We start from the raw sequence: 20,749 nt of genomic DNA on the forward strand, positions 1-20,749 counted from the left end.
TACTTTGATCATGCCAAGTGTACAAGGCCCATGCTGACAATGTCCTGCCTGCTGGAATCAAATGACAGGAGTGATCTGCAGTGTGTGTGRCTCAAAAACCTGCAGAGACCTGAATGCAGAGCAAGTGTATTTGCTTGCTTACTGTCTTCCAAATCTTAATCTATTACATAAATTGCTTGTTTTGGGACCAGTTCCTTGGAGGAATGCTGCACAAAGAAATGATTTTGGTGAATGAACCTACAGCCTCAACAAGGAAGGCATTGATCTGGATTTTCAAAACCAGTAAATAATCCACAAATCATTCATAGATTTTTTATGCATATCAGTGAGATCAGTGAAATCMTGACTAGCACTTTCAAACCAATGAAATATGTCATGCTTCTAYGAATATTTTTTCTTATTTTTTCTGCCATGTCTTTTTCAGTGTCCTTGCCCTGAAACAAATTGTTTCACATAGTTCTAGAGGGAGCCATYAAGTTTCCAATCTCTAGCTGCTTTCCTGTGAGAAAAATGAATTCCAAAAGAGCAGTAATATCCTACAAGAAAGCCTTTCACTTCTGTTTTATCCAGACAGTTCTCTTTTTTTATTTTCTCACCTTTATTTTTAAATTTATGGATGAAGAGGGATTAAAATAATTTCTTTTAAAGATAAGGTTAATAAGAATTTTCTATGAATGTGTTTTGTAACACCCAAAGGATGCTTATTGCGTCATTTTACATGCTATACAGAAATGCACCATGTTAGCAGCCTTTCAGCCCTTTAGTGCCTAAAGAGGCCCACAAGAAAACTGGAGATGGACTTTTTAMAAGGGCGTGTAGTAACAGGACAAGGGTGAAAAGCTTCAAACTGAAACAGAGTAGATTTAGATTAGGTATTAGGACAAAATTCTTTCCTGTATGGATAATGAGGCACTGGAAAACATTGCCCAGAGAAATTGTGGATGCCCCATCCCTTAGTATTCAGGGCCAGGTTAGATATGGCTCTGAGCAACTTGGTGKAGSRGAAAGTGTCCCTGCCCATGGCAGGGGGGTTGGAACGAGATGATCTTTGAGGTCTCAATACAAATAATTCTATGATTCTGTGGTACAACTTATGTAATATTGTTCTATGTGGAGCATACAACAGCTCAAGTCTGAAAACAGACTGTGCCTTCAAGGGAATGTGTATTGCATCTTTTAGTAGTTGTGGCATAGATGTCACTGATTTGGGCTCCTCTGCCTTACTGTTTGTTGTGATTTCTCATTGCACCCAACGCTTCACTCATTAAGTGCCAGTCTAAAGATGTGTGAAAATATTTGGTTAACACTATTTAATTTATGATACACTTATATACAGATCTTTGGGCTCTTGTATAAATGCCTTGCCTGTACAAGGTCAACATTCTAGACATTTAAGTTGTATATTAAAACAAATAATAGACATAAGTAATCATAGTACCAAGAACCATGTAAGTCTAATAATTAAGGCTCTCAGGAAAGTAGGGAAGAAAAGTGCTGCATGTGGACATACACACTGCAATTAGTTTTAGCAACTAACATAGCTTCTCATTCCACTCTTCCCTCTTTGTATGTTTTCCCAAGACTACACTCTAAATAAAGACTGCAGTTTATATTTGTCAAGCTGGAAATTGTGTAGGCACCATGCTTGTGTATTTTTCTTATCAATATAGGGTGTCATATACCTGCATGTTGTAAGGATTTTTTCTTCATTTTAAAACCAGTTTTATTGTGACTGCTGAACAGAACTCTTCACAGCCAGATGAACTCTAAAGTRGTTAATGAAGCACTCCATCATGTATAGTCACTTTATTTCCATAATAATTCTAATTCTAATTATAGGAATAAAAGAATTATCTCCATCACCTCTGAATATGAAACGTCTGTATAAAGAGACACTGGAAATTGAGCCCATCTTGATAATAATTTCTCCTGGTGCTGATCCTTCTCAAGAGTTGCAGGAACTTGCCAGTGTTGAGAGAAATACTGAGTGCTACCATCAGGTCAGTTTTAGATAAGTGTAATGATTAAAAACTGCAGTGTGTAAAATTTTACTGTAGTAATATCTGTTTTACTTTGATTTTCAAGGACGTTCTGTTAAAATTGTAGTTTGGTGTCTGTTTTGTTTTGTTGTTCCCACACTAATTTCTCATTCCATTGTCAAAATGGGCTGGAGAAGAGAGACACAATCAGTCATCCTCACAGAAGCAGAATCCAAACAAGAGATATTCCTCCAGTGTYGAGAAGGAAAAACTGAGAAGATGGATGGAAAAGAACAAAAGAGGCTGAGAATTGTTATGCATGCTGCAACATTATCTTTTTTTAGTGTGGAGTAATTGAAACAAACAAAAACCACCAAAAACTAGACTTCATCCTTTCCTCTGCTTATGGGAGTTACATATTTCTTTCTTCAACGGAAAATATAAATCATATGATCAATGTTTGTGAATACTTCGGTATTTGTGAAATCTTGTAAAATATTTTTGGATTTTTTTTGGGAGATTTTACATCCTTGAAGATTCCCAATAATCCACTTAAGGACAAAGCCCTTAGCTCCTGGTCTGTTCATACCTGGCCTTACTTTGAGCAAGAGATTGGACTAGACACCTTCCAGGATWCATTCCAATTCAAATTATTCTATGAATCAAGTGGTTTTCCTAATATTCCCAATACAGAGTACCAATATGATTTATACATTTCTGTAAAATATTATTTCCCTCTGTCCTTTGAAATATGAAGGGGAGGGAAGTTGTTATCTAGCTGATCGCTGGTAAGCATAGAAATGGAAAATGTCAAGTTTAATGTTGCTTTTAAATAGTCCTTGAAATTGTTCTTTTCCTGGAATATGCACTGATATATTTTTCCCATCAAATTGTAAATATTTAGATCCTAGTGCCATCTTCTCTATCTGTGAACACTGCAGAACACATATTTCTTACTCTGCCACATGGATTTTCATGTTTATCTCTAAATACCCTTTATATGTTGGGTGTTCAAAATGTAGCGTAGTATGGTATTCACTTAAGGATCAGGACTCAATGCTAAATCATTTTAAAATTGTCCCATTAATGAGAATATTTTGTTATTATTTTTTCTCCACTTTCTCATGTAGTTTGAATAGAAAATGGAAGATCAGAATTTTCTTCTCTGTTGATTTATTTCTCCTATGGGATAAAGAACAGGGTGCTAAATTTATGCCATCTGCTACCATATTGCTTATGACTTTCAGTTGTCTTTGCTATTTTCAATTATTTCAAGATACTATGCTCAGTCTTATTTAGTCATAGAATCATAATGCCAAGCCTTTTCAGGTTGGCTAAGATCTCTTTATTTTCAACATGTTTGGTTCAGGGTTTTTTGTTATGTATAGCTTCCAAATAGATTCTAAGGTAGAATTAATATGGTACTATAAAAAGTGAAGACAGGAGTAAATGTTAAACTATTCATATATCTCAGCTGGAAAGAGAGCAGCCTTAGTTTTTCACTCATCTTAATATAAAATTGAGCATTGCTTCTCAAAGGAAGTACTCCTAACTTCCAGTCAAAAGAAACTTTGTTCTCATTTATCTCTTATTTTTGCAGTTCTGCAGTAATGCCGTTTAGTCATTGATATTTAAATTACCTTTTGACTTCCCAGGGAATATCATCACTGTCACCAATGTATGTTTTTTTCCATAAAAAGACKAGGTAATGCTGTTTGTTCAGAAACTCTGGCTAGATAAGCTGCAAAGAAAATCTTTTTTCCCTTAATCTTCTCTGTAACCTATCGCATTAAATCAAATTCTGGTTATCTTTAGCACTCTTTTTTTTATGTATGTATCCTACCTTGAAAACACAATTTTGTGTTTTACTGTTAAATGAGGCGTGAGAGATTCTTGATCCAACTGTGTCTGCCATTTCAGATTGCCATGGGCCAGGGCCAAGCTGACCTGGCTATTCAAACTTTAAGAGAATGTGCACAGAATGGAGAATGGCTGTGTTTGAAGAACCTGCATCTCGTTACATCTTGGCTTCCTGTATTGGAAAAGGTGAGGGTAATTAGGGAAGAAGATACTGAAAACCAGACAAAATTAGTGTGCAACATTTCAGAAGCATTTCTGGCATTTCCATGGTGATGTTTAAAATTCCTGTTTTAAAATATACTTTTGTGGTTTTCTCTGTCGTGAATAAGGTGATCTAAGCAGTTCCTTTCTTCATGTGAGTGCTTTAATTTTCAAACAATGTAGAGTATTTCTACCACAATGAGTGGGCAAATGCTCCAGTTAGGACTTGTGGTATTTTATGGGATACTGCCCATGTTTTTTTCATGAACTATGGATCTATATATGCTTAAATTTAATTTTTTTTTCACCTTAGTCCTGGGACTTTCATTTTAGTATTTCTTTTTTTTTTGTGAAGTGCAGCCTGTGTCTTAGTCACTAGGAAGTTTTTGCTAATTTGAGATTTAAATGTCTCATATTTTATAGAAACACACACTTATGGCATGTAAAATCATTAACTTGCTAACTAAAATTGATTTGATATGATATACTTATTATGTATATCACTGTGAAATCCTCAAAACAAAGTCAGAAGAAAATAATGGAATTCCTTTAATGGTTACTACAGTCCTAATTTTCCAGTTTTCAGTGATTTTTGGAAAATGTAGCCCATGGATGCAAGCTTGGAGTCTGTCACTGTSTAGCAGTTACCATGTGGCATGTACCKTTAGCATTCCTATAATCCATTYTGAAAAAATGTAAAGGCGAAGCAAGATRACACTGATGTGTGTCATCTGGTCTAAACTAGACWGTCAACAGTAAGGAAATGTTTGTGAGCTCCTTGCTGAATACAGAATTTCAGATCTTGTAAGTATTAAAATATGGATATGTGTCAGGAGGTTCTTATTCTTTCCACAAGAACATAATACTGAATGTGTTAAACTTCCTGCTGAGCTTAATATAGACTAAGACTTGCTGATGTTTGACTCTGCACATCCCCTTGCCTGTTTTGCATACCATTAGCAAGTGTGAGGCTATGTAATTCTTMTGTTTGAACATCCTCTTAAGAGACTGCTGCATATTTATTATTCAGTTCCATCCAGGTACAGAAATTTAGTTCCCACAGTCTTTCAATATGGTGTGTGTACCCATACCCCAAGTGTATCACAGTGTGGTAGATTGAAAACTGGCCTAATTGCATTACTCCAAGGGTTACTTTCAGAATCAAAAAATCCAGTTGGAGGCCAGTCATCATTGATACTGTGGCCAGCATTGTTTAACATCTTGAGTAATGAGGTGAATAGTGGGACAAAGTGCATCCTCAACAAGTAGAGATGATAAAAAACTGTGGGAAATGATTGATGCAGCAGACAAATGTACTTTCATTCAAAAGGACCRTGATAGACTGGAGAAGTATTATATATTACCAAGGCTGACAAGAAGCCTTTTGAAGTTCAGCAAAGGGAAATGGCAAGTACTTCCTGTGAGAACGAGTAACCCCAGCCACCCAATCTGTGGATGAGATGGCTGAAAAGCAGCTTAGCCAAAAAGATCTAGGAGTCGTGGTTGCTAAGAAGGCAACCTTGAGCCAGCAAAGTAACCTTGCAGCAAAGAGCGTGGGCATCCTGGGCTGTGTTGCCAGCAGGTGGAGGGACATTGTCCCTCTGTTCCACTCAGCACTGGAGAGATGCATCTGGAGTTGTGTGTCCGGTGCTTGGCTACCCAGTGCAAGGGAGACAGGGGCATTCTGGAACCAGTACAGCAAAGGGCTGCTAATGAAGGAACTGGAGCATGTATCGTACAAGGAGAAACTGGGAGGACTGGGAYTGGTCAGCTTGGGAAAGAGAAGCTGCAGGTGGAATCAGTGTTTTGTGATGGGAAAGAGTAAAGGAGAGTGAGTCAATCACTTTTCAGTTGTGTCCCATGATAGGGTAAGAGGCTTCCAAGCTCCACAATTCCATGATTCTAGGTACCAGTTATAGCTGTCATTTTGCTTAAATAGGTGAACGAGTAATGGTTTTTCAATTTTTTTTTCTTTACTAAAAACACTGAAAACAAAATTAAAATAATTATACTTTGAAGACTATCAAAATGAGGGGATTGTGAGAAAATCTYTTATGAGTGTTTTGAGCTGTTTCTTCCAACACACATACACAAAACTGCTGACCCTGTTCTGAAACTATTTGTTATGCAACTGTGGTGTCTTTGATGGTAAATATGTGGGTTTCATCTGAGCCTAAAGCACCAGCAATGTRTTTCCATATATTCAGTAATTGCATATTTTTGTGAAGCCTTTTCAYTTGAAATAACTTTTGAAAATATTTSRTTTAGAACTTAATTTYCCAATCTTCAGTTTTCTGTGAATCATGAAACATGAAAGGTTCATACAACAAACACTTGAAGAAAAAGAAACTATGTTGTTGTTGAAGTCGTTGAGATCTGTTGTTGATAGCCTACATTAAAAGCCTTCATCATTTTTGATGCAACCTTCTGGTGTTTTTGTACTTAAAAGAAGTAAAGAACTGATTTATATTTTTATTTCCTGAATTTAGTATCTAAGGAAAAGGTGGAAATATTTTGACACAGCTAGGATGAATTTTGAATTTGAGCATGGCAGTGATATRGAATGTGTGGTGGCAACACAACTATAACCTTATGTGTAAAAGCAACTGTAGATTTTTAGGATAAGCTCTGAAAATAATATAATATCCAGGATATCATAATTTTGTAAATACTGTTTTATATGTATTAAAAAACCCAAAACAMTTCACAGCTTGTTTCAGTATATAACATCTCTTTAATAGGAAYTGAATACATTACATCCTCAACCAAACTTTCGTCTTTGGCTTACTACTGAAGTTCATCCAAAATTTACTCCGATTTTGCTTCAATCAAGTCTGAAAATAACTTATGAAGTAAGATCTATTTGGAAAGTTTCTATTAGATTCTTACATTGAATGAACCTGATGTGTAGCAAATGATATATTTTTTTGTAGGTTTTACCTTACATTTCAATTAAATGTAATACAGAAATGCTAAATTAATTTATCTTGAAAGATGAACTTTTTCCTAGATGCCTTTTCCTTTTGAACTAAAAATAAATTTACATGGGGGAAGTAGTTATTCTGTTTAGTGCTCCAAATTCTTTTGTGCATTGAATCTGTTTCTTRAAAGCAAAAACCTACACAGGTGCTGTTACATGGATGGAAAACAAAGAATTTCTCCTTCTTGAWAAATGTCCTCATCTGAAGATCACARAATYCCAGTTTTTCTTCYGTATTTTCCTTTTTGGTGMCATARTTTTATATTCCCTSGATGCTTTCAACRWAAATGGCTCTCCTCCCATACAGCAGAACATACAGTTAAAAGCCTTTACTCAATTGAGGGTTTTGCATTTGRAAAGACTTATCTTCAGGAATAACTGGGACCATGTTCCTCCAGCTGATTGGGAAGTAGTCTAATCATGAATTCGCTTAATGTAATGTCCAATATGGAAATCATTAATAGGACTGTTCCTAAGTCTTCCATTCGTAATGGAGATTTTGCCTGCAGCTAATCCAAGAAACTCTGACCCTTCAGAATCCAATGTTGCTGACATTCAAGAGGCTGAAATTGTCACACTTTTATATTGACTGCAGGTATTTTTAAGCTTTTGGAGTACCTTCTTGCTTATATTGTGGTCTTCAATGGTACCAAAAAATGCAGGACTGTGTTACTCATCCCACTATCTTTGGAATAATTAGAACTTTGCACAAATGCAACATTCTTAATCCATTTTTGTCTTTTCCAATTGTATTAAATATTTTGTTACCATGAAAGAACAATGGTAGGVAATGACTTGGCAAATGGTATTTGATTATTATATGGTTGTATGTATGATGGCATTTTATCATGCATATATACAATATCTATATGGTAGTTGACAGGGTGTGGTGATGGCATAAGGCAATTTGACATTCATCACATCACAGAATGTAATATGTAGTTGAGCTTGTAAAATCAGAAAAAAACATTGTTTTGTTTGAAACATGTAAATTTACTTTATGCTGATGTACTTTGATAGAGTACTATTTAACTAAGTTCTTTTAGTGTGGTACAGTCCTATTAGTTGATCCTGGTTACCTCGTTACCATTTCCTTCAGTATGTTGAARTTATTTTCAGTATAGAATCATTCTGTTGTTAGGCCATTTATTACTAACAACTTTTAYTTCTTGTTAAATTGTCTAATATTTAGCAAGTTTTTAATTTCATTTTTACAAATTTTAGGTTTTAATTTAAGAAAATAGCACATAAAAATATCAGGTTTTCGTCTAGAACAGTGTTTTTCTTTCCAATACAGGCGCCTCCAGGCCTCAAAAAGAATCTCTTGCGAACTTATGAATCTTGGACACCAGAGCAAATCAACAGAAAGGGAAATTTGTCTCGAGCACATTCTCTCTTCTGTTTAGCATGGTTTCATGCTGTATGCCAAGAAAGAAGAAAYTATATCCCTCAGGTAATATTTTATCTGCTACCTTTAAAAAATTTACCCCATTTATTAACTTTTGTACTTGGAAGTATTTTTCACATATAGGTTGGGTCATATTCAGAAATGAGAAAATCTTGGATATTTCTGGTGCCTGCCTTTATTGTCTCTGAATTCACTGAAAAATAAGAACTTGGTAATCTTGGTTCCTGTCCCTAAGAAAATTGCTTCTGCCAGCATGAGGTTTTTTTGTGATTCATGTACTAAGTGATACCGATGTAGAAGTGAGGTCCCACGGAAAAGATTCTGTGAATTCTGTGTACTTGGGACTGGAAAAAATGTTATCAAAACACAATTGAATGGAAAACATGAGAAAAGAGACACTAGTGGGAAGGAGGAAATGACGTTGTCTACTCTTTCTTCATACAACTTCTTCAAGTAGAAAGAGGAAGAACAAGGGAAATTAATTACTTGTGAGGATTATAATGAATTGCAGATACATGTTTTTTCCTTAGCTAAATTTTTGTTGGAACTTTTTTTTTTTTTTTCTGGCTGCAGAAGGCTTAAATTAAACAGACCAAAAAAACCACCAAACAACAAAYTGCTCTATGCCTTGTTTAAATTACTCTGTTAAGACTAGATATGAAATTACTGTGTCATACAAAGAATTTGATCTGTCATGACCTGGAATGTTTGATTGTTTTTTGCTAGTTTTGTGATTTTCTTAAAAGTTGTTTGCCTTTTGCAGTAAGAGGCTTTTGAGTATGTATTCAAGAAGTACAGTAGGTAAAAATATTTAAAGTAATTAACTGACACATGAGTTCTCCTGTGTTCTGGTTAAATTCACATTCATTTGGCACCAGTTTTTCAAGTAATACRAGATAGGATTGGGTTTTCTCTTTAATTCCACCGCACAAATGTGCAGATTGTGGTGGGTTTATATTTCAAGATGACCCATTTCTAACACTGTAGTTAATCTCAGGTAGAAGCTCTTGTATTTTATAATGAATTTTGAGTTGTTTTGTGCTCGTGTACAGATCTGTCCAAAAATCCCAGCATGAACTGTTAAGGGCATCTTTCTCATGTATGACCTTCAGGGTGGCTGTCTGGTAGTTTATTATGATCTGTGGAGCAGCTGCAGTCTTGACCTCAGACTGTATCCATCTCACTGGACAAGTGCATGTTGCTGACACATTTGCATTTCTCATCAGGAATCATATGCAATGTTGCTATGATCTGAAAACTTGTGCACAGGTACACCTGTAAGAAGGTAGAGCAACCTTTGATACCTGGATCTCCTAAGTCCTTTGTCATATATCAATATTTATTTATAGATATCCATTTACACTGAAAACTTTTTGTGAGAATTACATACAAAATACTCATTCCTGCTATAGAAAGAGTAATGMCACAAGAACAGAAAGGAAGTACAAAGTGCAAATGATTAAAATGTGCATATGGTGGTCAGCATTTTTATGGTAATAGTAGCAGTAATTGATAAGTCTTTTTAGTCAGAACAGGAGTGGCATGAATTAAGGAGTGAAATGATGAGAGTTTATTAAAGACTCTGAAGGATCAGTCCTATTTATGAAAATCCTGTCTGTATGCTGAAATACAAAAAGGCCCTCAGAYATAAAATCATAATTCAATCTATGATCTTGTCACAGATGTCAGCGAGTTTTAGTTGAAGTAAATATTGATAGGGAATAAAGTAACCTTAAATTTATGTATTTCATACTCAATAGAGTCTGGTTTGTTTAAGTACATAAAATTAAATGCATTGCTAAACTGATTTTTTTTATACTACCTCTAGTGGTTCAAAAATGCACTTTAGAGGACACAGGTGATTTCTTTTTCATTAAGTATTATACAACATTCAGTAACCACATGATATTGGTATTTTACTTCATGCTCATCATTGTGTAACTAATTAAATTCTTTGGCTTTCTTTTCGTGGCAGGGTTGGACCAAGTTTTATGAATTTTCTTTGTCTGATCTCCGTGCTGGTTTTGACATYATTGATAGACTCTTTGAAGGTAGGTCACTTTTTCAGGAAAGTCACATTAATAGGGATGTTGCATGACGAGCTTTATCTTTCTACAGCACTCATATAAGAGTGGAGATTCTGTAGAGCTCATCCCCAGTAAACAAAACTAGAACAGCAGGGTGAATCATAAATCCATTTTCAAGTGATTGCATAAAACAATAATTTCTTGGTGCCCAAGAGGTATTCTGTTCAGCTTCTTGAGTCCAGAGGAAGAAACAGGAAATAAAAGGCTGCCTGGAGGATGAAATCTTGTGTCTCCATTCCTTTCCAGTGTGAGTTCCCCTAAGGATTGAGTAAATTAATTGAATGTGAATTGAATATGAAAGAATTCTTCATATTGAAACTCAGTATTAGATAAACTTCAGTTCATTATTCTGTTAAGCAGGGTAAGAATTTCTTAAGAATAGTTAATATGGTAAAGGTAATTTTTTTTTAAATTTTGTGTTTTGTATGATTTCAAAATATAGTTAGGAACTGATATAGAAATAATTTACAGTCATTGACTTAAATGGGATTTGTGGATTAATACTTCTGAAATTAGACCTTAGTTATACAGATGAACCACACAGTGATGTAAAGAGACTGAATCATTAACTGTCAATGATAATTAATTATTACTGTGAAAATAAATTTTCTTATGAAAGAATGATTAAAGCATTAGGAAACAACAGTTAACATCAGTTAAGCCCCTGTTAAACTAACAGCAACTTCCCTCTTGCAATGGACTCTAGGGTTTGCCTTTCTGATCAAGCTTTTACCTGCACAAGAAATCTATAGGATATAAGTAGGTCATTGTGTCATGTTGTTATTTTGGGCAACTATGATAGAATGGAGGAAAAATAAGATATTTGAACTTGTTGAATATAGCTAGGTCAGAGTAATCTAGTGCAACATCAATCTGACCAGGAAATTGTTTGTAATATGCTTAAATTTATGTGCTATGTTGTGTGATGTATAATGATTTGCAWAGTATCTATCTGGACCTCTTGTTCAAAAGATTGTATTTCCAATAATCTTACCTATTTTGAGCATGGTCTGCTCTGCAGTCAGTTTATTTTATGAGATCAGGTGGTACCATGGTAGAAAATAGTGTATAAAATTTTATTTATGGTGACAAAGGAACGCAAAATTGAAGTTCTTGTAGCGTCATTTCTGAAATGCATATCACTAATGCATACAACCAATTGGTTCAGAAATCATTTCAAGGCTAAAGTAAAATTTCTAGTACTTCATTGGCAATACCATAAGTGTTCATGTTATCAATGACAAATATTTACAAACCCTTTCAAGTTTCTGCAGCTTTTACTATTTGGTCATATAGAAGAACATTTAAAAATGAATTATTTGATGTGTTCATCTCTTTTTATTTCTCTGAAGAACTGCAGTGACAAGAAGAAATGCTTATAATGCAATGCTATCCAGTGATWAAAAAACCTAATATTAATTATTTAATTAATTAATAGGTTCCAAAGATTTTCAGTGGGAATTTGTTCATGGCTTGTTTGAACATGCAATTTATGGAGGCCGTGTAGATAATTACTTYGATATGAGGGTTCTTCGGTCCTACTTGGAGCAGCTTTTCAATTCACGAATCATTGGCAGTTTAAATACCAGAGGCAAGAAGATGAGTAGTTTCCCATGTTCRATCTCTTTACCGAATTCCTGCAGTATTTTGGTAGGTATACATCTCATCTAATAAATAATTTCTTTTCAGGAATTATCCTTGAAACACTTCCACAAAGAAAACCAAAGTTACAATCCAAAGGATACCTCTATTTCTTCAGAAATAAGCTCCTTTGTGTGGAGCATTAACTCTTGTCAGTTCAGTCACTCTTCTTTTTTATAATATCTGATTGGACTGTGGTGCAGAGCAGTATAGCTATAAAGAATTGAGTGAAAGAAATTGGGTTATTTTATGACAAGGATATAATTACATTTTTATATAATTAATATATTAAGATAACATTGGTTTATTTTAAGACTGCTAAATGTTCCCACAACTTCTGGATGAAAAAGAAAAATTTAAATATATCTCCTTGTTTCCAAAATATGTGAACATTCTGACAATCTGCTGACAGGCCATGGAAGAGTATATGATGTTTTATTTGGGGATGAATATGATTCTGATTATCCTTCAGTATTTCTTTAGTGTGAGAGGGAATTCGACAGTCTAAATAACTGATCTCTCCCCATCCTTTCACAATATAATTATTATTGTTACTGTGATTAAGATTCACTTGCATTTTAATGGAGGACTCCATAGTAGACCTCTRCTACAAACTGCTGTAAAAAGTATTATCCCAGTTAAAGTAAATTGCTGTCATTTGGAATCTCTACCTGGATTCTGACTGTTTAGATTTGGTTTGGGTTGTTTTTTTTCAAATTTCTTTAATGTCACTGTTATTTTTTATTTACTACAGATGTGCTGTGTTAATATCATAAAGACAGAAGGGATAAACAAACCCGACTGTACTTGTAGATAATATGGTCAAGTATAATATGGTCAAGTAGATGAATTTTTTTTTCCAGCCTGCACAGCATTTAATATCTCTTGCTATCTTATATGATTACTTRTGTAAGAATTTACAGTTCTCTGTGTTTCCTCAGTGGTTGGTSTAGAGTTCTGCTACTGTTGTTAGCTCTGAAGTGAGATTCCATGTTAAAGTGAGCTGTGCATATCCAGCACATGCTCCTGTCAGAAAAGATGAAATTTAGTGCCATGTACACAACAGGGTGCCAGCAGCCTTTCAAACAGTAAATATTTCTGCCTTTAAATCACAATGAAAGAGATGTCCAACGCCATTAGTCTGCCTTTGTCTGCAAGGCCTCTTTCTGTTTTGTGCAAGAGAGCATCACTAGTGACTATTGCACTGTAACCACTATTGATGCTATTCTGCATCTCCAATGATTATGCAAACCTATTTTTACCTAAACTATTTCACTTTCTTTGAGTGATTTTTTTCACTTTCTTACTATCTTCCTAGATTTAAATAGAAGTGAGTGCTCTTAATTTTATAAATATGTATTATACTCTTATTAGAATTTCAAATACCAAACTATTTTTATTTTTTTTATATTGTCATTAATCTTACCTTTTGGTTTTCAAAAACCTACTTTTCAGGGACAGTCCAGGCATACTTTTGCTTTCATTTGATGGCATCATTATAATCAGAGTTGCTTATTGCTCTTTTAGAGTGGAAATGTAATATAAAAGAAGATAATTTCTGATAAATAAAATAAAGACATTTAGAAATAAGATTACCAAAATATGTTATGTCTTATATATTTATTTTTGTCTTTGTGTTGTGCTATGCACTTAATRAAATTCTTTTCAGCATATACATTGTTAATTTTCATGAGTGAAATAAAAAGTTCCCTCAGGTATGTCTGTTCTTTTCTTATGCAGGATTATCGTAATATTATTGAAAGCCTTCCWGAAGATGATAAACCTGACTTTTTTGGCCTGCCAGCTAATATTGCTCGTTCATCACAGCGTATGATCAGTTCKCAGGTAAAGTTAGCATTTTTCATTGACCTCTGAATCTTTTCTGCAGCCATTATAAGCATAAGAACCCAACCATCTGTTCATAAATACAATTTCCTAAGAAAGTCAGAGTAAATGGATGTATTTTTAATATGTTGAATTTTATCTGTAGAATATTTTAATATAATAACATTTAATTTTTAGTTACAAGATATACATTTAGAATGTAAATAAATAATTATTGATAAAGTTTCCAGTAGTATAATCCAGTTCACATTGAAGAGTGGTAGGATAGTTTTGCACACAGAATGCAGTTAAGATTTTATGCTTTTTTCTGAATGAGAAATTCTGAAGAATTCTTCCAGAAATTCCAGAATTCTTCCAATTAGTCAAAAAATTCCATCATTCTAATTAGAAATGTGATTTAAATTTTTTTTTTTTTAAATTTTTCTTCTTCACTGAAGAATAGCATATAACTACTTAGGCATGGCACAATGAAATTCCCATATGATGAAAAGTAAATTCAAGGGTGTTGTAAGTCTTAATTTAAAAATTCACTGATTTGATATAGTTCYTGTATTGATTTAACTGTAAGATATGGCAGATGGCTATATCATAGTCAAGAGTTCTGAGCTATCATTTAATTGCATTCTAGTCCAAATTTGAAYACATATTTAGTACGTGAGAGTGCATTTATCTTAGTGCTGGAATAGAAGACAATGCTTAAACACTTTTTACCTCTTTGTTTTAAGRTTTGTGTGTAGAAATTACAGCTTGTGTGAGGGACATGGTTCACCCATTATCCTGGGTACTATTAAGGACACAGCTGGGGCAGCTTCCTTCTCATCTTTGGGGGAGCCCAGARGTTCTGAGTGTCTTTTCTTCTCCCCAGTACTTTTTTTTTGTTGATCTGTGAAGGGAAACAATGGAGTGATTTGAGTTCMATGTCTTCATCAATACACGTTTGGTTCTTTGGATAAAGATTTTTATTGCTAATATTGTGTCCCTTCTCTTAGGTATCAATTCAGTTGCTTAAAAATTGGTATCTTGTATAATCTGGAGATCTTCTACAATCTTGGTGTGTTTAAGAAGTCTACTAGGAACTGTGAAATACAGTGCAGGATGCAAGTGAATAATGTTCTGCTGGGCCAGCAACTAGAATTCTGGGCAAAATGGCACTAGAAGCCAGTGTTTAAACATCTGATTCCCACTGCTTGTGAACCCTGATCTGGTAGAGTGTGGATCTGGAGGTCCACATATTTGTCTATCTGTAACATTTTCATGGCACTATGTGTAACAGCTGAATTGGGCTCCTATCACCTAGAGTCAAGGGAGTAGTTTGACTAAGAAGTGGCTGCACCTCAGCCYGACTTGAAATTCAGTGATACTCATAGGCAGGTGAAAATCCGCCTTTTGTTTATCCAGGTCTGCTGGTCATTCTAATACCTTTTAGGTCAAATATGGAGCAACTTTAGGACTTTGAGGAAAGCTTAATTTTTTTGTTCTGTATTTTTCTTTCATTGCTTTTCAGTGAAGTCTGGATGAGAACACACAATTACTGTATAAGTGCAGTTAAACAGTACAAGTTTTTWAAATACTAGCATAGTTTATTTGACTGGTAAATTAGTTGTGTCAGAAATATGACACATGAGAGTTGATGGCTTTGAAAGTCTTACATGAGAACTGTGAAGTGAATTGGCACGTATATCAAGACTCTCTAATTTTCTGCACAGCCTGAGCATGCTGTCTTATGTACAGAGAAGTTATAGAAGGAAAAATATCATAGAATCATAGGTTGGAAGTGACCTCAAGGATCATCTGGTCCAACCTTTCTTGGCTAAATCAATTGGAAGTTCCCTATAACTGGAATTTCCTATAATTTCAAGAATAAGAATTATATTTTTTTTAAAAAAGTATTTGATTACTTGCTCACAGTCACTTAAAAAGGGGCTCCAAGGAGAAATTTCTTATTGGTATAAGACCTCTGATCCACTGAAAAAAAWTTTAAAAAGCCTTTAAGTATTGCATTTGTTGACTATCAAATACTGGTAAATATGTTTAAACATATGTGTTCACTTAAACCCGTAGCTGTATTGTCACAGACTATTTGTGGTTTTTTTAGAACATGAAAACATAAAGATAAGTAAAGACAGTAGGATGAAGGTAATAGGATAGAACTCAAGAACATGTCTATTACAAAGCTAATAAATGCTCTGAGTTTCAGCGTAGCTCTCTTTGGTTTTGTCTTAAAATCATTTACATAAACATCCATTTAAATGCTTTTKTTTCTCTCAGATTCACTGTAGACTGCTAATTATTTTTTTTATTTCATCTGTGCTTACATAAYTTGTTAAAAGCTGCAGTTGTTAAARATGCTAATATTTGAAAATCAGAATAGACTGGGAGTTCTTATCTGAAGGGAAATAGATAATGAGTGCATTTCCATGTARACTCACACTGTGCTGTCCTGGTCTGCCATTGTGTTGATTATAAAATACAAACTATGGATTATAATCTTCAAAATATGAAACTGCTGTAGTTACAATTCTGTGAGAGGATTTTTTTCTGTTATATGAGAGTTTTTCTCATTCTTCTAATAGTAGTTCGTGGTATTTCTTTCAGTCTTAAGCAATTTAAGTAACAGAAATGCGAGATTTTCCTTGAATTGTTCTTATTCCTAACTGTGAATCCTACTACCATTCAATTTCTGACAGTTTGGCCGTTGTTGTAGATCTATAGGTGATCCCATAGTTCACAACTGGAAATTGAGTAATTGTTTTCTAACGGGAGTGTTTCTCAGAAATCCATTACCAAGCTAAAGCAAAGCAAAGGTGAATGAACAAGGATAGCCAGAGCTCAGTTGCCACGTCTCTAGAAAGGTGAAATGTAATACCATGTCCACTACTTCACTGATTCTGTAGACTTTCTATGAATATTATTAATTTTTCATGCCTAGGAGTGATAGTTTGTGTTGCTGCAGCAACACACTTCACTATAGCAGTAATAGGCTGCAGCCCAGCGCAGCATTTTGCAGTCATGCAGGTATCTCTTCTGCAACCTATGCAGTGCTAGTGTTTAAATAAACCTAAAACAGCAATAAAAAAGGGAACGTTTTTCAGAAACTTTACAAGTGTTCATTATATTCACAGCTTCTTCTCATTAGTGAACTTTTCTAATTTAAAAGCTGAATATTGCTAGCAGTATTATTTTTATATCGGCAATTACTAATTGAATTACTAGAAATTAAGTATTGCAATGTTCTGTAGTGTGATTGAGAGAGTATTAATATTGAATGCATACTGGTAAGCATTTTGTTTTTAARAACACATTTTACTTARAAAGACATGATCTTTTCAGAAGCATGACAGATCTTTTGTCTGAATTTTGTGCTTACTTGCTCTAAGTAGTAAAGATAACTAAATTTTTAGAGCCTGAATTTCTAGAGTTCACTATATAGTCTATATATATAGAGTTCACTATATAGTCACTATAGTCTTTGGTTCTGCATCACCTAATGTTAGAACAACCCTTTGACACATCTCTTATGTTGTATATGGTCATGAATAATGTCACATTTCTTGCTATGTTCTCTGCAGAACAGTGAATTAAAGTAGGAGAAAACTCCACTTGCAGTGCAGCTGCAGGAGTCAGTATTCCTCATTCTGCCTGCCTAACCCYGATAGAGATTTTCTGTACCTCTGCAACTCCAGTTTGCTCATGCTCAACAAGAGTCCTCACCACATAGTTACAGTCATGCTCCTTTCTCCTGATCTGATAAACATTTATTTTTGCCTGTGTATTGTCCTGTATTCAGGTGGTCCAATCTGCCAGTCTAAGTTATAACCAATGATTAGAATATGTGGAGTTTTCAATCAGAATATGTGGAGTTTTGCTTTAGGCTTCCTGTGCAATGAGAAGAGTCTGTAATTTAGGCATCTCTCCAGTGACCTTCTTGCTTTTGGTGCCAGTGTATTCACCTCTTATTATTAGTTCTGTGTTTTTATGAATTCTTATAAACAAATTTCATCCCTCAATATAATTTTAATAGAACTATACATAAGTGCCTTAATCAAAATAAAATTTATCRTATGTGATGAATGGAATTTTTACAGACTGAAACAGACCAGGCCTGCATATGTGTTTTTACACTTGGAAAAGTAGTATGAGCTATCCTGTTCTGTGCAGGATTCACCATACCTGGAACTAATATGACTTATTGCAAATGGCTTCAGCCTTTAAATTTTAGCTGTGTAGGATCAGTTGACTGGGTAATCTAAACATTCTTCATTCTTCATACAGTAAATTATTTGGGGAAAAAAGYCAGTCAGTAACTGGCAAGTTGTGCAAGACTCCTCAAATATGACTGCCAGTGATAAAGAATATGTCTATCACGTGGTTTGTGCATTGCTAATTTCTACATGCAATATTGTGTTGAATAATTCTAATAATATCTTTCCTCAGAAATTCAGCATTCTTTTACATATGCAGATTTATAATGCTTCACAGGGAGTATCATATGAGACAGATTAAGTCCCAGCAAGGTTGGAGAATAGGTTGTTTTTGATATTGTCATACATGTATGAGTATACTCTCTCACATTATCATGCAAAGATAAAGAATAGTTTCAGTCTTTCTGTATACTAGGACAGCATCCCAGTGATGGCACAAGTGGAAAGCAAGCCTGTGGATTTGCAGTTCACTTTTAAGACCTCCTGAGGTTTATCAGGCATGCATAATTGAAACTTGTTTTTTAAAGTTCATGGGATAATGTCTCATGTGAGTGGGACTCCATGCCAGAGCAGGGAAAGAGAGTGAGGAGACAGAGACAATGTGTGATGAGCTGAGAACAGCTYSCATTCTCTGTCCCCAAGCCYTACTCRGATTGGAGGAGGTRGAGAATTCAGGAGTGAAGTTGAGCCCAGAAAAAAATGAGGGATGGTGAGAAGGCATTTTTAAGATTTGTTTTTATTTCYCATTATCCTACTCTGATTTYATTAGCAATAAATTAAATKCATTTCTGCAATTCAAGTCTGTTTTGTCTGTGATGGTAACTGSTGAGTGAGCTCTCCTTGTCCTTAGCTYGACCCATGAGCCTTTCCTTACATTTTCTTTTCCCTGTYCAGCKRGGAAGGAGTGKGAKAGAACAGCTTTGGTGGGCACCTGGTGGCTAGTCAAGGCYGACCCCATACATCTTCAAAGTGCTTAAGGAAATCACAAATTGAAAATAATCCTTTGGGACTCACTGTTGAAGACTCCACAGACTGTAGCTTCTTATCAAATTTTCAAATAAATACTATAAAATCATTTAGTTGTAGATTTTATATACAAATTAAAAACATGGAGCTCTGAATACTTGTAACCTAAATATTAACTGGGTTCCAGTTCACTTCAGCTGATCTTGCTGGAAGTATTTCTTCTATATTGTGTCCTTTGTAATTTTATTTTCTTTTCAGCCAGGACAGTGATACAGCAGTTTAGCTGGTTCAGATTTCGTAACAAAATTACTTGTTTTAAGAACCTTTTTCATACTAATTTTATAGTCATAAATAGAATCCAAATCTGTCTAGCATTTTGTGTAATGCCTCCAGGCCAGWGGATATAAAGTAATTTAATTTTCCCAGATAAATTTCCCTCAAACACAGCTTTATGCTTGTCTTTGCCTGTTTTGTCTCAGAGTGAGTGACAGCAATGACTCTCACTTCTCCTAGCTAGGAACACCATTATTTTTATTATCTGAAAGCAATTGCAGATAAATGGTTTCTTRAGATGCTCCTTTTTCTTTTAACCATAGATATCTATCTCAGCTCTTTTGATAATAATTGATTCTGCTTTTCTGTCCCATTTAACTAATTTCTTTGTGGATTCCRTTGGGTATTCATGAAAGCACCGTAAAGAGCTGAACAATTCCTGTAACTTTGATGTGCTGCTTTGTATTGTTACTACGAGGACTGACTGGCTGTGTGGCACATTTGAAGGAATACCTGTACCCATCATGTTATATTCTAGGTGCTTTTTTGTGACTGTGTGCCCCTCCATTTCTCTTTGGGCTTTGGTCATTGCTGCCTCATAAGTTTAGTTTAAAGCTCTGCTTGCTAGCACCAATCCTGCTGGCAGACACTCATTCGCTACATTTTGTCACATGGGTTCTGTCTGCCCCTAACTCTGTCTCAAACAATGTGCCCCAGCCATATGAGATAGAGCTATATCTGCWATGTACCAGCTTTGCAGCCAAGTTAACATTCCTCTCTATTTCCATTCCATTCCCACTAGCAGAATTGGTGAGAACACCACCTGAGCCCCCGTGTGCATGGTCACCTTCCTAAATGGCACTGGATCTGAACCATGCGTTGGGCCCCAGTTGTCCACATGCTGATAGAACTTCACTCTCCTCAGCTGTTCCTACTCGTTCTGCAATTTCACATCTGGAGTGGGAGAAGGAGCGTTTTCCTTCTTACTAGAAATCACAAACTCCCACTTTTATTTACCAGTACAGACATTCCTCTTTTGTATAGTCACTACAGGTTGGCAGTAAAACTAATGAAAAATATTTTCTAAGAGTGATAGTAATCTCACAAAGCTTTATTTTTCTCAGAATTAGGTGCCTAATCTAATGGTTATCTAGGCTCCCTGTATATTACAGTCCAGCTCCAAAATATCACATTCATACCTGCCATGGAGTCAATTATGTAGATGTTTGAAATCCTGTTTCYTTCACTGATACTATCTTCAGTTAGTGTTTTAGTATTTCTTAAAATACCTCCTGTGTTAATACCAA

General features: G+C 34.9%; 1 protein-coding gene across 1 annotated transcript in view; it reads left to right on the forward strand.

The window, feature by feature from the left end:
• DYNC2H1 (dynein cytoplasmic 2 heavy chain 1) overlaps positions 1 to 20,749 on the forward strand; it is a 142,392-nt gene that overhangs the window by 75,611 nt on the left and 46,032 nt on the right. Inside the window, exons 76-82 of the mRNA XM_057370832.1 lie at positions 1,840 to 2,000; positions 3,900 to 4,025; positions 6,782 to 6,892; positions 8,318 to 8,473; positions 10,404 to 10,479; positions 11,954 to 12,165; positions 13,897 to 14,001. Of these exons, the coding sequence (XP_057226815.1) occupies positions 1,840 to 2,000; positions 3,900 to 4,025; positions 6,782 to 6,892; positions 8,318 to 8,473; positions 10,404 to 10,479; positions 11,954 to 12,165; positions 13,897 to 14,001 (947 nt within the window). The remainder of the gene's footprint in view (positions 1 to 1,839; positions 2,001 to 3,899; positions 4,026 to 6,781; positions 6,893 to 8,317; positions 8,474 to 10,403; positions 10,480 to 11,953; positions 12,166 to 13,896; positions 14,002 to 20,749) is intronic.

This window comes from Malurus melanocephalus, unplaced genomic scaffold (genome assembly GCF_030028575.1).
Source record: "Malurus melanocephalus ecotype Western Australia unplaced genomic scaffold, MMel_1.1 scaffold_134, whole genome shotgun sequence".
Classification (NCBI taxonomy): domain Eukaryota; kingdom Metazoa; phylum Chordata; class Aves; order Passeriformes; family Maluridae; genus Malurus; species Malurus melanocephalus.